At 35.3% G+C, this 16,630-nt stretch overlaps 2 protein-coding genes and 1 long non-coding RNA gene across 3 annotated transcripts in view; 2 read left to right on the plus strand and 1 right to left on the minus strand.

Moving 5' to 3' along the window:
* LOC124445958 overlaps positions 1-12,486 on the plus strand; it is a 26,691-nt gene extending 14,205 nt beyond the window's left edge. Inside the window, exon 2 of the mRNA XM_046996744.1 lies at positions 10,565-12,486. Within this exon, the coding sequence (XP_046852700.1) occupies positions 10,632-11,537 (906 nt within the window). The 5' untranslated portion in view covers positions 10,565-10,631 and the 3' untranslated portion in view covers positions 11,538-12,486. The remainder of the gene's footprint in view (positions 1-10,564) is intronic.
* LOC124445961 overlaps positions 1-15,756 on the plus strand; it is a 19,788-nt gene extending 4,032 nt beyond the window's left edge. The window contains exons 2-4 of the long non-coding RNA XR_006948306.1: positions 3,264-3,575; positions 15,193-15,363; positions 15,519-15,756. This is a non-coding gene — a long non-coding RNA (uncharacterized LOC124445961). The remainder of the gene's footprint in view (positions 1-3,263; positions 3,576-15,192; positions 15,364-15,518) is intronic.
* Positions 12,536-14,483, minus strand: LOC124445959 (basic phospholipase A2 taipoxin alpha chain-like). Its single transcript, XM_046996745.1, has 4 exons — positions 14,205-14,483; positions 13,906-14,041; positions 13,660-13,769; positions 12,536-12,850 (listed from the first exon to the last, which is right to left on the minus strand). The coding sequence occupies exons 1-4, from the start codon at positions 14,284-14,286 to the stop codon at positions 12,723-12,725; spliced, it is 456 nt and encodes a 151-aa protein (XP_046852701.1). The 5' UTR covers positions 14,287-14,483; the 3' UTR covers positions 12,536-12,722.
* Positions 15,757-16,630: the final 874 nt, after the last annotated feature.

A 16,630-nucleotide genomic window follows, 5' to 3' on the forward strand; every position in this document is an offset into this window, starting at 1 on the left:
TGGCTCAAAACAGAACCAGCAACATGATTATAGAATTTCTGAATTTCGTTCTTTTGCTCTCCTAGTTCGAGATATTTTCTTCATAAGTTCTCAGTAGATTTATCAGAATATCATAATACCTTATAAGACACCCAGAATCAATCCTACCAAAAAAAACTCAAAAAAAATACATACCTACTTATAATATATTTCCAGTCGACTTAAGTCGTAGGGTAAGCTAACTTTTCTAACTCCTTTTTGGACATTTTAACTAATATTTACCCATCTATTCAAGAAAGACAGTTGCACGAAGCTGTTAAAAAATAGTCAAAAACACAAGTATTGCGCATGGGATTATGCATTAAAGCTTAACAACACATTGACTGTGTAAAGAATGCCGTTTGATATTTATTTCTAACATAGCTAAAGCATTACTTGACAAAACATACGTTATTTTACAGTAGATTTACCTCATTTAAATGTGTGTGTCTATTTCACAAAAACCTGAAGCATTATTTTCAATATTTTATGCTTACGGTATCGTGGTTGTTTTCGCTGGTTGTCATTGATATAAGCAGTAATACAGTTCCGGATTCGGGAGGGAGCGAATGTTAAAAATTTTTCTCAAAGTGGAAGTTTTGACAACCAAAATCCGCCATTACCGCCATGTTTTTGACCACGGGGTCCAGGCCCCTTTGCCCCTCCAGGTCTTATAGAGCTCAATGGCTGCTTGCCTCTCCGCACACTAGAATTTTTTGTCACTCGTGACAAAAAATATCAAACGCGTTTGATATTTGACTCATCTGTCACGAATGACAAATGTTGTTCAAAACTTCCGCGCACACTAGGAACTTTTGTCGATCACACTTGTCACGAATAACAAGTACGCGCGGCAAGTTCACCAGTGTGCGGCGGGCTTAAGAACCAGATAACAAATACGGCTAACCTGACGTTTACTCCTCATTTGACTCTGAAGATGACTACCGCTAAGGTTGTCGAAACGTCAGTCAACAACAACAAAAACAGTCCTTCTCAGGACTTTATTAACCTGGACGATCATCATTTACAAACATATAAAATAATATATCCTCAGCAACGTTTAAAAATATTTAATTTGTAATACATGTTTTTTCTGTGAAAAGCAGCCCGACGAAAACACTCTGCTGCCTTTTGATCACAACGACAAACTGCTTTGCCACATCGCGAGTTTTCGAGACCTGAAGAATAATTAGCTGTATGGTTACAAGTTACAGCACTTTTTTTCAACTCTTATAGCTACATCAGTGCTGTAGAACTAAATTTATCAGATGGGGGCTCTCTTGACGTTTTCGTCAATAGTGCTCTTTTAAAATTACCCATTTCAAAGGTAGACGGGGGCACCTCCCCAAGCGTCCCCCCACTTCTTCAGCACTGACCTACATCTAGCTACTAATATGCTTTAAATTGAAAATTTTACTTTCACCCAAAGTTTTGAGACACTCAAGACGAAATTGAATAGATGCGTTAAAAAATCCTTCGGGGATTAATAAGTTAGAGTCTTATGGAGTTATCTGTAGGCAAGTGGTACAGGTAGTCAAATTGTCGTTGCCTATCAATGTTCCATAATGATGATTATCATCCACGTCTATTGATCAACGTAATAGTTGTAGCATGTCTAACCGACGCAAAGCTTTAACTTAAGCAAGAAAAAAATCCACAAATTTTTGAATACAATTCAACTTTGATAATTTCCCATTCTTTCAAAGGCCTAAAGAATGCCGATAACACCGTCGGTTTTCACTTCTAGGACGCGAAAGCGAAAAAAAATAGTGTCTGTGTGTAATTGTGAGAAATTATGATTGACTTCCTGCGTCTAAAGACCATAACTAAGCATTTTTACTTATGCCATATAATTAAAGACATACCTTACTAAAGTCACATCAACATGCATGTCACATGCTCGTTCCCAGAACGTTTTCTTTTGATTTGTGAGAAATGACCATTGGGAACGGGGTTGATACCTATCACTCAATTTTAGCCATCCAGTCAATTTTATTTAACTATAACAATACTTACTACAACCAGTGCAGCCAATACGAGAGTAGTTTGTAATAAACCATTCATAATATTGACAATCTCCCCTTCGGATGGCATCCTCATAACATTGATCATGATGGTAGCAACATCTCAGAGAATGTCACGAAACTTACTCACTAAGCAAAACAAATAACCTTATGTCTGAATAATCATGTAATGAACATTGACCGCCCCAACCAGTACAACTTCTGTTCAACAAAATGAAGGTTTTGGCCAGTTATATACCTGTCAGTTTCGTCGACAATTTTACCACGTCCACCTATACCACACCAGCAACCATAAAATGTGTAGCTGAAGGGATGACGTTTTGTAATACATCTAAGCATCAGACCAAACTTATAAATTCCCAGCATTCTTTTCTCTGCAATGAAATAAAAGATAACTCTGTGAACATAAAAAGATTCGAGTTATACGAATCTATTACCATTTGTCGAAACTTCGAAAATTTCTATAAAGAAGCCAGAACAGTAATTTATACACAAATGCGATTTATCATAAAAAATAGTCGATAAAGAAGTTACCTCGATGTGTACGCTGATTGGAGTTCACCACAACGATCATCGACATCAATAGAACGCCCAATGCCTTCATGGTTGGATGCATTGATTTAACTGATTGATGCCAGAAAATATCACCTTATCAAAGATGAAAGACGAATGCCTTTGGTCTTCTCATCCGCCAACTGCCAATTATCAAATAAATCATAGGGAAGATGTACATGACTTTAGTATGATGTGTAAAGGTGGAGTTCCGTTTTAGCTTTCAAATGAACAAGGAAGAAAATGTTTCTCCTATTTTTAGAATGCGCCATATTTTCGTTGGAAGAAGAGGGCTCCCCAAAATTTCGTATGAAATCACGGTTACTTTTTATCAAATGTTGAGCGATATAGAAAGAAATTTGAATGACCTTGTTCATTTAAGAAGAAGAGGGGAGTCGCGTGTTTTAATGGAAATGGTCAACTAAATGTGCTATCTAGCTCGCACATTATTGTAGATAATTCCCCTAAGCAAAACCCACAAACATTTGTTCGATTTTATCTTTATTTGATACGGCTTTTCGAAAATATAAAGTCGGCGATCGCGATGCAGGCTGACTCTATTTTGGCCCTAAATATGTTTTGTCCACAGTCCACGCCATCAATACATGTGGGCAATAATGCACTGTCGAACTTATAGCAAACTAAGCATGAATCTGTTATCCATTTCAGCAAGCCTCAGAATATCAGCGTGATACAAATGAAAGGAGATCATGTTTCTGCTGTTTCAATTCAACATCCTCATCAAAGCGACAACCACGCCTTGTTGATGTAATCATTGTAATGTCAGGCGATTTTAAGCCTTCCTCAAACATGATTCCTTAAAAAGTTCTTTTTTGTGCGCGGTTGGGTTCTTTCTATTTATCGTAGTATCCATCGAAACAAAGGAATACTGTAATCTGTGCAGAGCGAACTTAATATGATGGTGATGCTGTGACAACGATGCATGCCTGTTTAATAGGATATGTTTAATTTGATTGGCGGGTAGTATATGCTTAAAACGATTATTGCCACAGAAACGATTCATGCTATTTGTTGCTGTTGTTACCAGAAGCTACTGTGTACTATCTATTTTTTGTCTCACAACAAAAATATTTTTCCTCTATTCAATATTTTGCAACACTTACTGTCGAAGACAAGGGGAGAAATTGTCACGCGGTAGGGCTTGTTTGATAACCTCTCTCGAAATCGGTTCCCACAGTGCATGCGTATCCAATGTACAAATATGATGTTTTCTTTGTCTCAATGGAACCATTACAAATGAACTACAAACTTACAAAGTTGTCGTGTGAAACTCTGACTCACAATCACACACGTAGCCAGCCTGCAAATTTGTTCATCCTATGTGAATTTTTCATCATTAACATTATTCATTTCTTTAGAAATCGATTGCTTTTACAGTGAAAACATTTACCTAGCATGAACAAACGCTCGGGCTTGCTACGCCATTGATTACACCCGAGAACCAATTGCATTACCGTTCTCACCTGATCATTCACTATGACCACAAACAAATAGCAATTCTAACTCAAACGAGGACTTTTAGTTTGCATTTGCGTCAGCTACACCATAAATGGCAGCAAGTTTTCTAGTTACGGGTAACTAGGTTGTGCTTTCTGCGAGTTGTAGATTTTCAATTACCCTTCTCACATGGTCTTTGTTCGGAGAACGTTTTTATTTTGCTCTTTGAAAAAGTCATGTTAACTACGTCACCATATCTTATCACTGTCACATAATCTAGACTATGGTAACTTATTCTAAAGTAAATGGTTTGAACCCGAGAGTATCGTTACATGATAGATAGACTGTGGTGAGGTAGACTGGGCGATCAACATCTACAAATATGTAATTTATTTTATTATTCAAACACTCAAATTGTCAGGATGATAGCATCATGCTGATTTATAATCATCATCAAAAATTCTAAAAATATTGATATTCCGATAAAAGTATGAAATTTGGCAAAGAAATAGCTGAATAAGTTCCGCCGTATGCCAACACGAAATATCGATTTGTGATGAGAAAGGAGACGCACAAACTTACCATGACATGGAAACGAGGCAGAAAAGTCAAATTCGCATTAACCTTTATACATGTTTATAAATAATTTTAAGGAGAAAACATAAACTTTCATTTGCCTTATTGAAATGGCTACATTATCAGCAGGTAAATAATCTATTTAGGTAGAGTGGACGATTTAAAGAACATTCGCAGCTTATCGTGTGACACGAAACTTTGATCTTCCTCGACTTTTTGGCCTCAAAGTTGGCTTTTTTCGTGTTTGACCGTGAGGTTTAATTTAATAATAAAGTGCACAATGTGATTGTTCATTAAATTTTCATTTCATTTATGGCTCACATTGATGTTGTCCGGTGATCAGGGGCCGCGGAAGTATCTCAAAAGGGGCACTGACCGAAAAGGGCATGTGAGTTTGCAGCTTACTGTTTTAGTATATTACAGATATGCATTGTTTCATGAATCATGATTAAGTTTCAAAGTCTGCAAAATATTGGTAGACATTCTTAGAATGCTATGCGTATTCTCTACTGCTCGGCGTGCGTGCTAACAAATTGAACTAAGATGACTACATGAACAATTTTATTAAGTAATGCGATCTCATTAAAATTTCCCAAAAAATCTAACCCTACGTTCGTTTTTCAGAACAAAGTCCTTAGCTATTAAACGTAAGTCCAGTTCGTCAGTTTTGGCCTTGTTTACATGCATAACAATAAGATTATTGTAGCGTGCTGCCGTCATTGTGCTCCTGGGATGAGTCTTGACAAGCCGCTGGCATGAAAAAGATCGTTCTCCAGAGGCTGCGCTCATTGGAGCAAGAAGGTAAATCTGCAAGAGTCGGACAACATTAGACATTGCCATGACAATCTGCGATGATTTATTTTCTTCGGTTGAGAATATTGATGTTATGGTGTCAATTGATGTCACCTTCTTTACTTCTGAAAGTCGCTGCGAGATCATTCCTTCAAGAAGCTTTAACTCCGCCTTCAGCTGGTCAAAGTCGAAGTCATTTTCGTAAAGGTGTTCAACTTCATCATTCAACTCAAACTTACGCCCGTTTGCTGCATTAATGAGCGCGGTTTCAATGTTCATCAATACAGAATATGCTTTTTGATCGAAGCGCTCCTGTAGTGAAGCCAAGCACGCATCAATTGCCTCAACATACTGGGCACGGTGGGCGTTGCTCGCCATCTCCGTGTTAAAGTCGCCACGGAACTTTCTTCGGTCTTGGTTGTGTTGGATCGCCTGCAAAGTTGATAGCCTTGCTTGAAGCAACTACTTGGTCGTAAAACAAAGAGAAGTTGTCTCGTTGACGCTGCAAGTTTGTCTTCAAGGCATTTATGCAAGTAACAGTTGACAAACGAAGACAACCTCAATCGACAAACGCGATTTTTGATCCATCTGGGTAATCAAATTCAAAAACTAAGCTATAGCTGATTTCGCATGATGCCGACAGACTTTGTTCTACTCTCGGGGCTACTTGCATCTAAGAAAAACTTCTTCAGTCCAATTTTACCTAAAACAAGGGCATTTCTATACCATGAAAAAGGGCACTTCCATTCCAGAAAAAGGGCACATTTTTCCCTGTTGCAAAAAGTGGGGGGGCACTTGCCCCCAATGCCCCCCCGGTTCCGCGGCCTCTGCCGATGATTCCGACAGTCGGGATAGACAGCTTTGAATTGCTTTTGAGATAGACAACTTTGGATTGCTTTTATAATTCCTTTATTGTAATGATATTCTTTCATGATGGTTCACCATGATCGAACATCCATAAACTACGCGTTTATGCGTCATCTCAATTACTAAAATTTTTTTAGTAGTTTAATAAAGAGTTTAATAAAAATAATACTAAAGTTTAATAAAAATACTTTCCTCGACTTTGCCGCAAATAAAGGGTGATATAAGCACTATCCTTTTGTTCTTTCAAATAATATTTTATGTGTTTATCCCATAGACTTTGAACCCAGAACCCAGTTTCTCATCTATTAAGGCAGCGCCGACTACGAGTCACGAGGAACCGTATCAACTTGACACGCTGAGTCCTGACAGTTGATATTCATTTTGATATCTTTTTAAATTTGCGTTCAAAAGGTATGTTTCAAAGAATACATCTATTTACGCTAGTTAAGTATAAGAATATAAGAGAAATTCTTTAATGTCTATAGTATATTTGCTAGATGAAGGAATTTTTATTGTGAAGTGGCTATTCTTAATGGAGCAAAAAGCCGATAGCTATTTGCTATTCGTACTCCAATTCTACTTTTTTACTTTTTTTTACTTGAGTTAATCCAGTCGAAATAGCCAATAGTTGTTTGCGTATGCTCGCACAAGAAATTTACCTGCGATCAAGCAAAATTTTAATTCATATATTGATATTATTGCTACGTGTCGCGTACGTACATATGTCCACTACTGTGAAATTGTCACCACAATTAACACAACGTGCATCACAACATTCATCACCACATTCATCTAAAATTTATCATTCAAAATGATAATTTTTCCATAATTTTGTAATAGCACAATTCAAATGATGCATTTAACGTAATGTTATCATACCGGCATTAACATAATGTTAACGTAAGGACATTCTAAAACGTAACTCATACCCCTTGCATTTCATAAACCAAGTAATAAAAACATATAACAACGACACTAACCCCAACACAACTAACAATGAACAAGACCACACACAAGCCAAACCCCAAATCCATTACTTCAAGCTACCTTACATTGGCCACTACTCACAAATCACAAAACGAAAACTACACAACTTGGTCAGACGTTACTGCACAAACTTAGACATAAAACTAGTATTCTCTTCTTTTAAAATCAAAAACTTCTTCTGCTTCAAAGACCCCATCCCTTTCCTCTTAAAATCCAATGTGATTTACTAATTCTCTTATGTTGGATGTAATTCTCACTAAATTGGCAAAACCGGCCGCCACCACTCCACACGGATTAAAGAGCATACCACTTCCGATAAAAACTCTCACATATTCAAACACCTCCTCTCATCACCTCACTGCAAATCTAAATACTCACTATCCTGCTTTCGTATATTAGACAGTGCCCACACTCCTTCTTTAAAACTAAAAGAAGCACTGTACATAAAAAAAACTCAAGCCTAATCTTAACAAATAAATTCAGCATGTCAATACTATCTTTAACTTGTGAATATTTAACACCTTTAATCACTACATAATTGTAAATAACTTCCGCTTCATCCCTTTTGTCTATACACATGTCTTGTATCATATTTCTTTATATATTAACTCCATTTAAATATTCATTCATTATACCGCACTGAAGATGGCATAAGTTTGCCGAAACATGTCTGCAATAAAAAATTTAAAAAAACTTCTCGTTTACGTTAAATGCATCAAAATGATAAATTGAAAAATCGTCTTTAAAACACATTTTCCATCAAATACAAAAGTAAAAAACATTTCTTAACTGTTTATGACTATTTTACTGTCCTTAAACATCACATGTTTGTAAATGTAGATCGTCCTGAGAAGGACGGTTTTTGTTGTTGTTGACTGACGTTTTGACAACCTTAGCGTTACTCATCTTCACAGTCTTAAAAACATCACAAAACATCACAAAACTGATGTTGTCCTTAAACATCACAAAAATGTATAAAAATCAAGAAATTGAAGAAAACACTAAGCTTTATGTTACAGTGTACTTTTCCTTTCTTTTATTTAGTGTATAATTTAAAAACTACACCGTAGAATTTTTTAAACTTGGCTAGAATATAGATAATTATATTGTCTAAAATATATCCAAAATCTAGAGAGTGCACAAAAGTATAAATGTAGAAAATCATCTACAATGTCGGATGACACGAATGCACGTAATATAATCTTATATAATTAACTTCCTATATCCATGTATTTTGCAAACAAAGGCCTATAAATAAAAAACTACACGGTAGAATTTTTTTAAACTAGGCCTTATTGTAGATGTTTTTATTGTCTATAACATATCCAAAATCTGGAGAGTGCACAAAAAAATAAAAGGAATAAAATTCCTTGAGAATGTACTCAAGCTCTATAGCTAAAAAACTACACGGTAGAATTTTTTAAACTCAAGTATATTATAGAATTTTATATTGTCTAAAATATATCCAAAATTTAGAAAGTGCACAAAAATATAAATGGTAGAAAAACATCGACAAAGTTTGATGACTCAAATGCGCGTAATATACTGTAATCTTGCATAATTAAGTTAAGAATCCGGTTCTTTAACAAACAAAGCCCTATAAATAAAAAGCTACACGGTAGAATTTTTTTAAACTTTTGCATATTACACATATTTATATTGTCTAAAATATGTCCAAAATCGAGAGAGTGAACAAAAAATTAGTAATATAATTTACTTTTTAAAAAATTGTTTAAAAGTAGTAAACTCTGTGTGGTTGTTAATACCAAATAATTATGCAGTGACGTAACAGTGCTGGTTATCTTTCTTGAAAGTTTGTTCTAGTTGCTCATTGCTTTTAATTTTTTCAAAATTTCGTGAATCTAGTGAAATAAATGACATATTTTTGGACTAGTTATGACCAAATAGTACTTTATTCCAGGAACTTTACGTCACTATATAATTAGATATGTGCATTATTATTTTGTATTTTTTCAGACTTAATAGATAATTTGTTTACTTTATTATCTTATAATTACAAGTCGGGTATTATTTACCACAGTATGTTTTTCAATCGCAATTTTTTACGTTGTTAACACAATCAGAATATCGATTAACTATTTCAATTTTTCTGAAAATGTTCCTCTTGCATTCTGAACTTATATGAAGTTACTTTATTTCGACGATTGATAGAGAATTGAACGTGATTTTGGGCAGATTTTAGTTACTACGCTCTTGCCCGTTTCTGCTTTCTTAACACGTCACTTGTAGCTAAATAGAAATGCAGTTATTCATAGATTATATTACGCGCATTCCTGTCACCTAATTTTGTCGATGAATTTCTACTATTTATTTTTTTGCGCACTCTCCAGTTTTCGGATATATTTTAGACAAAATAAAGCTCTAATTTTTTTATCAAGATTTTGTGATCTACAGTAACAAAAGCCTTTGGTCAACCTAAGAAAATTACGCCATTATTAAGCCTTTGTCCACGTGAAATAACCAGTCCATACGGATAGTAATAATCAAAATCATCAGGAAATCAGATAATTATAATAAAAATTATCGGCTATTGGATAATTATGATCATAGTTATCGGCTGTCGGATAAATGCTACTTCTACTGCTTCCGCGAGCGATGCACTTTCAAAGCTCCATTGGAAACCTCTAGAAAGGCGGAGAGCCGAGCATCGTGCTATTTTCATGTTTAAGGTAGTTAATAACCTTTTTATGCAAACTTTTCACTGCTGTTTTAACAGTAACTATCACAACTATAATACACGATCAATGCGAAATATCCGCAAATCATTCGCACACAGAAGAGGGGGGCACTGGATAACAATAAATTTTGCAGCTGACGTTTGGAATGCCTTACCCTTTTCCATAAGAAATGTGCCCACCGTAAGCCAATTTAAGCGTGGTATCAAGAAAGCACTATTTTAATTAGTTTCGTTTTTAGCATGTTAATTTTCAAATGATGTAGTTTTATCTTCATATTTTTCGATTTGTATTCTTTTTCTTTTTATTCTTAAGTAGTTATATTATATTTAGTTACTTTTAGAGGACCCCTCTGTAAACCACTTTTTAGTGTTGTTGCCATCCTCAATAAAGATTAGCTATTATTATTAAATGTAATCAAAATTGTGTGATAAATGTAATCAAAATTATCGGCTATCTGCTCTCCGATAATTATAATCAAAATCATCGACTATGATTTAGATATGTTTTTTTAGTTTGTAATTTGAATCTTTAAAGTGTTTGATATTAACCAATGAACATTGCTAAATTGACCTATATGTTGCTTTTTTTAAGAACACAACAACTGCTTTGACTGTAAAGTGGACCTCCAAAATTTTTTTTTTTAATTGAACTCAAGGAGATGCGAATACGAACAATAAACAAAACATCAACGTTACTTAAGCACTTTTACCAGTTTAGTTTGGCAAATGAAGGAAGGAGACCTGGTGTAAATGATGTTGACTGCCTATTAGAACATGAGAAAGCCACGATATATGTTTTGGAGTTACAAAACAAACCTGTTGGAAAAATCTCCATCATAGAATATGGCTCAAACCTTGTATATTTAGGCTCTTTTTTCATCCATAAAGACTATCGATACCTGGGCCACGGCAAACGTTTCTTACAAGCTGTATGGGAACGTCTTGATGAAAATCCAGAAATTAAAAATAAGGCGTGGTACACGCTACCTGTTATGGCTGAGTTTTATAAGACATTTGGTGGTGTTGATCAATGGACGGTTGGTCTTTACGATCTTAATGTGACAAGAAGTTTAGAAAAACTTCAAAGTTATTCAAGCCATTTTCAGTTGAATCAAATCAATGAAAATAATATACACGACGTGTTAGCTTACGACAACAAAGTGTTTGGATACCCACGAGAAAAGTTTTTAAGAATGTGGTTAAGTACACCTGGTACGCATGCTCGAGCAGCTTTCAACAAGGATGGGCAGATTTTAGGCTACGTTGTTGTAAGATTGACTTTCTTCCCTGAAGAAGGTTACAAAGTTGGTCCACTTTATTGCGAAGACATCGAAGTAGGAAAATCGCTGATAAAAAGTGTTTTCGAAGATATCAACGATCACGGTTTTTCACATTCTAATTCAATCGTCGTAGAAAGCCCAACGGAACGGAATCCAAAGGCGAAAGAGTTAATGGAATTCCTCGATGGTGAATACAATGGGGCTGTGTATTACCAGACAACGAACGGTCTTCCTAATTCCTGTTTTGATCATTGGTTTGGTTTACTTTCTTTTGCGTATGGATAGAATTTAATCAACATTCTATAATATGAGCATTTATATACATGAAAATTCTAATAGAATTGTTGTGGAGTAATAGTTTTTTCAATATTTGGATGTATAATGAAATGTAGTTTTGGCATTTAGTTTCATTGTAGTTTTAGCATTTAGTTTTATTGTAGTTTCAGCATTTAGTTTCATTGTAGTTTTAGCATCTAGTTTAATTGTAGTTTTAGCATTTAGTTTAATTGAAGTTTTAGTTTCAACTTCGCATGAAGCTACTACATTTCTTGTCGAAACTATTTATGTCAACTATACGGGAAATATAGCTCACGTCAAATGTAGCTACAGCTATTTGCCTTCAAGCAGCGTTGCCAGCTGCAGTTGTCTAAAAATTCTCAGGAAACTCCCGAAATAATCCGAGATTATTTTAAATCTCCCGGTTTCATCGCTCTCTATATACAGTTGCAACAAATATGTAGTATAGATCAGTAGAGATAGCCTCAGCTGCCTTAACGCATGCGTCAGAACCCAGCAATCTAGTTCTACTGCATGTATGTTTGTTTGTAACAGCTGAATATGGTCAAAGGAGCACATCGTGTATAGCGTTAGTCAACAGGTACAATTACAAACAGCCGGCTGACGGTTGACTTTTTTTCTATCTGCGCTTATTTCATCTTATCCTCATCGGAAGGTTGTCTTGAGAAATAAATAAAAGAAAAACGCATAAATAAAAGAAATACGCTAAAAAATGAAGCAGCTATAAATTGCTTTTATGGAAGACTCCATTACAACTTGCACTACAGCATGTGTAACGTATTTAAGCCGATTTGATGTAGAATAAATTAACTATTGAATTATACACGCCAAGTTTGGGTGTGTGTTTTGACAAGTGTAATTTATTGTTTGAATTAAAATGTTCATGTATTTAAATTCATATCAAACTATCCAAACATTGATCAATTTAACACAAAAAGTGGGTCTTAGTGTAAAAAGTGATAAAACTAAAAGACTTTACGCTTCCATAAACATGCAACAAAGGTATAATTATTTTTAATAGGATTGTCGCACATATATAATGCATTAATTATACAACGTCGGCAAGGTATACATGACATAAAACACTGTTGAAAATTAAACTACTGTTGATATTTGATAATGAATCATTTTCAAAAGTAGTTTGTCATTAATGATTAATAAAATAATATATCCTCAGCAACGTTTAAAAATATTTAATTTGTAATACATGTTTTTTCTGTGAAAAGCTGCCCGACGAAAACATTCTGCTGCCTTTTGATCACAACGACAAACTGCTTTGCCACATCGCGAGTTTTCCAGACCTGAAGAATAATTAGCTGTATGGTTACAAGTTATAGCAGTTTTTTTCAACTCTTATAGCTACATCTAGCTACTAATATGCTTTAAATTGAAAAAATTTCACTTTCACCCAAAGTTTTTTAGAAACCTAGAAACTACATGCATATGCAAGAAGTCGGTATTTTATTTCGTTTTAACCATCTTTTCCTGTTGTGCTAACACATGCACAAAAGTCTTGGGTGATTGACGGACACTCAAGACGAAATTGAATAGATGCGTTAAAAAATCCTTCGGAGATTGATAAGTTGGAGTCATATCGAGTTATCTGTCGGCAGGTGGTACAGGTAGTCAAATTGTCGTTGCCTATGAATGTTGCATAATGATGATTATCATCCACGTCGATTGATCAACTTAATAGATGTAGCATGCTTAACCGACGCAAAGCTTTAACTTAAGCAAGAAAAAAATCCACAAATTTTTGAATACAATTCAACTTTGATGCTTTCCCAGTCTTTCAAAGGTCTAAAGAATGCCGATAACACCGTCGGTATTCACTTCTGGGACGCGAAAGCAAAAAAAAATAGTGTCTGCGTGTAACTGTGAGAAATTATGATCGACTTCCTTCGTCTATAAAGACCATAACTAAGTATTTTTACCAATGTCATATAATTAAAGACATACCGTACTAAAGTCACATCAACATTCATGTCATATGCTCGTTCCCAGAACGGTTTCTTTTGATTTGTGAGAAATGACCATTGGGAACGGGGTTTATTCCTATCACTCAATTTTAGCCATCCAGTCAATTTTATTTAACAATAACAATACTTACTACAACCAGTGCAGCCAATGCGAGAGTAGTTTGTAATAAACCATTCATAATATTGACAATCTCCCCTTCGGATGGCATCCTCATAACATTGATCATGATGGTAGCAACATCTAAGAGAATGTCACGAAACTTACTCACTAAGCCAAACAAATAACCTTATGTCTGAATAATCATGTAATAAACATTGACCCCCCAAACCAGTACAACTTCTGTTCAACAAAATGAAGGTTTTGGCCAGTTATATACCTGTCAGTTTCGTCGACAATTTTACCACCTCCACCTATACCACACCAGCAACCATAAAATGTGTAGCTGAAGGGATGACGTTTTGTAGCACATCTGACCATCAAACCAAACTTGAAAATTCCCAGCATTCTTTTCTCTGCAATGAAATGAAAGATAACTCTGTGAACATATAAAGTTTCGAGTTGTTATATGAATCTATTACCATTTGTCGAAACTTTGAAAATTTTTATAAAGAAGCCAGAACAGTAATTCATACACAAATGCGATTTATCATAAAAAATAGTCGATAAAGAAGTTACCTCGATGTGTACGCTGATTGGAGTTCACCTCAACGATCATCGAAATCAATAGAACGCCCAATGCCTTCCTGGTTGGATGCATTGATTTAACTGATTAATGCCAGAAAATATCACCTTATCAAAGATGAAAGACGAATGGCTTTGGTCTTCTCATCCGCCAACTGCGAAATATCAAATAAATCATAGGGAAGATGTACATGACTTTAGTATGATGTGTAAAGGTGGAGTTCCGTTTTAGCTTTCAAATGAACAAGGAAGAAAATGTTTCTCCTATTTTTAGAATGCGCCATATTTTTGTTGGAAGAAGGGGGCTCCCCAAAATTTCATATGAAATCGCGGTTACTTTTTATCAAATGTTGAGCGATATAAAAGAAATTTGAATGACGTTGTTGATTTGAGAAGAAGAGGGGAGTCTTGCGTTTTAATGGAAATGGTCAACTAAATGTGCTATCTAGCTCGTACATTATCGTAGATAATTCCCCTATGTAAAACCGTAAACATCCGTTCGATTTTATCTTTATTTGATACGGCTTTTTGAAGTCGGCGACCGCGATGCAGGCTGACTCTATTTTGCCCCTAAATATGTTTTGTCCACAGTCCACGCCATCAATACATGTGGGCAATAATACACTGTCGAACTTATAGCAAACTAAGCATGAATCTGTTATCCATTTCAGCAAGTCTCAGAATATCAGCGTGATACAAATGAAAGGAGATCATGTTTCTGCTTCTGTTTCAATTCAACATCCTCATCAAAGCGACAACCACGCCTTGTTGATGTTATCATTGTAATGTTAGGCGATCTTAAACCTTCCTCAAACATGATTCCTTAAAAAGTTCTTTTTTGTGCGTGGTTGGGTTCTTTCTTTTAATCGTAGTATCCATCGAAACAAAGGAATACTGTAATCTGTACAGAGCGAACTTAATATGATGGTGATGCTGTGACAACGATGCCTGTTTAATAGGATATGTTTAATTTGATAGGCAGGTAGTATATGCTTAAAACGATTATTGCCACAGAAACGATTCATGCTATTTGTTGCTGTTGTTACCAGAAGCTACTGTGTACTATCGATTTTTTGTCTCATAAAAATATTTTTCTTCCATTCCATATTTTGCAACACTGACTGTCGAAGACAACGGGAAAAACTGTCACGCGGTAGGGCTTGTTTGATAATCTCTCTCGAAATTTAAAATTAGTTAAATAACTAACTGTGGTATCAGGCACGTACTGCTTGTTAAATTTTGTAAAAATTGAACTGCGACATCAACGCCATCCCTTATTTTTAACCAGAAGTCTATTTGCCTTTGTAGATCTCCGTCGTTCTGATTAACAGACCAAGGCTGCTGGGAACAAAGTATATTTAATGCGTTTTCAATTTTAGTATTTATTGACTTATTTCTAAACGACTATAAGCATATAGAATGTGAGGGGTATCGCATAAGGTAGAAATAACTTTTTGCATGAGCGTCCATACTTGTCCTTGCTACCTGCTAGAGCCCACATCTCGATTTCTTGAAAAAATGTGGAAAAAATAATTGTATTTTTAAACATTCAGTTCATTTTCTTTTCTGCTTGCCGCATTTTATACAAGATAATATGATGAATTTTTCAAGCATCAAAATATAACCAGAGTTTTTATGCTCCAGCATTCTAAACCACGACCAAACCAAATCCAGTTCCTTCCCTGACTTTGCATTCCATATGACATGTGGTAACGTTGGGTGTTACTCTAAGCAAGCCTTTATGCAGTTCATTTTCTACCATAAAGATATATATCATAAGTAGTCCATATAGTGAAGGATTAGGTAATAGAGTAAAGGATACCACGGTCAATTCTACCATATCGTTTTTGCTTCGAGGAATATAGATAGAGGAAGCTTAAGATCTTTGCAATTTAAGCTTAATATACTTCTAAAAAGATGCTGTCATGAGAAGCCAAATGGTAAAAGGCTTTTTCCAAGCCAAAACATTATTATTTTGGGAGTTAAAATGATTTGCCGTCGCCTCTTTCATCCACGTAACACACGCATTTATAGTATTTTCAACTTTAAGGTTGAAAATGTTGGAGGTGTTGGTGCGCTGTAACCACTCAGGAACTCCTGCTTTGCGGTCTCTTCCAAATGAAGCGACGTAAAAAATGTGCTCGTGCAATGCATTTTCTTGGTCGCCATTTGTGCATTCAGATGCACCCAGTCGTATTTTAAAAAATTAAGCTTTGCAAAGATTTCGGTAATCTAGAGCTGTGCTGCTGTATAAATCCCTTTTAACTTTTGTGCAACGGTGGAAAATTTGTTTTTATATTGTTCCCTGCATTAGTGTCATACATGAATTTTGCGTTTATCAATTTTGAAATTTGACGCTCTTGGGCATCCTCCCTGTTATTGCATCATTCTGAATTTGCCATCCCTTGCAGTTGCAGTAG

Source organism: Xenia sp. Carnegie-2017, unplaced genomic scaffold (assembly GCF_021976095.1).
Source record: "Xenia sp. Carnegie-2017 unplaced genomic scaffold, XeniaSp_v1 HiC_scaffold_22, whole genome shotgun sequence".
In the NCBI taxonomy this organism is placed as follows: domain Eukaryota; kingdom Metazoa; phylum Cnidaria; class Anthozoa; order Malacalcyonacea; family Xeniidae; genus Xenia; species Xenia sp. Carnegie-2017.

What these genes read in the sequence shown, in the direction of transcription:
- LOC124445959 (XM_046996745.1), bottom strand. Translation starts at nt 14,286, where the DNA reads ATGCATCCAACCAGGAAGGCATTGGGCGTTCTATTGATTTCGATGATC. An exon ending in CAATCAGCGTACACATCGAG is followed by an intron (nt 14,042 to 14,204) that starts GTAACTTCTTTA and finishes ATTTCATTGCAG; the next exon opens with AGAAAAGAATGCTGGGAATT. An exon ending in ATTGTCGACGAAACTGACAG is followed by an intron (nt 13,770 to 13,905) that starts GTATATAACTGG and finishes ACATTCTCTTAG; the next exon opens with ATGTTGCTACCATCATGATC.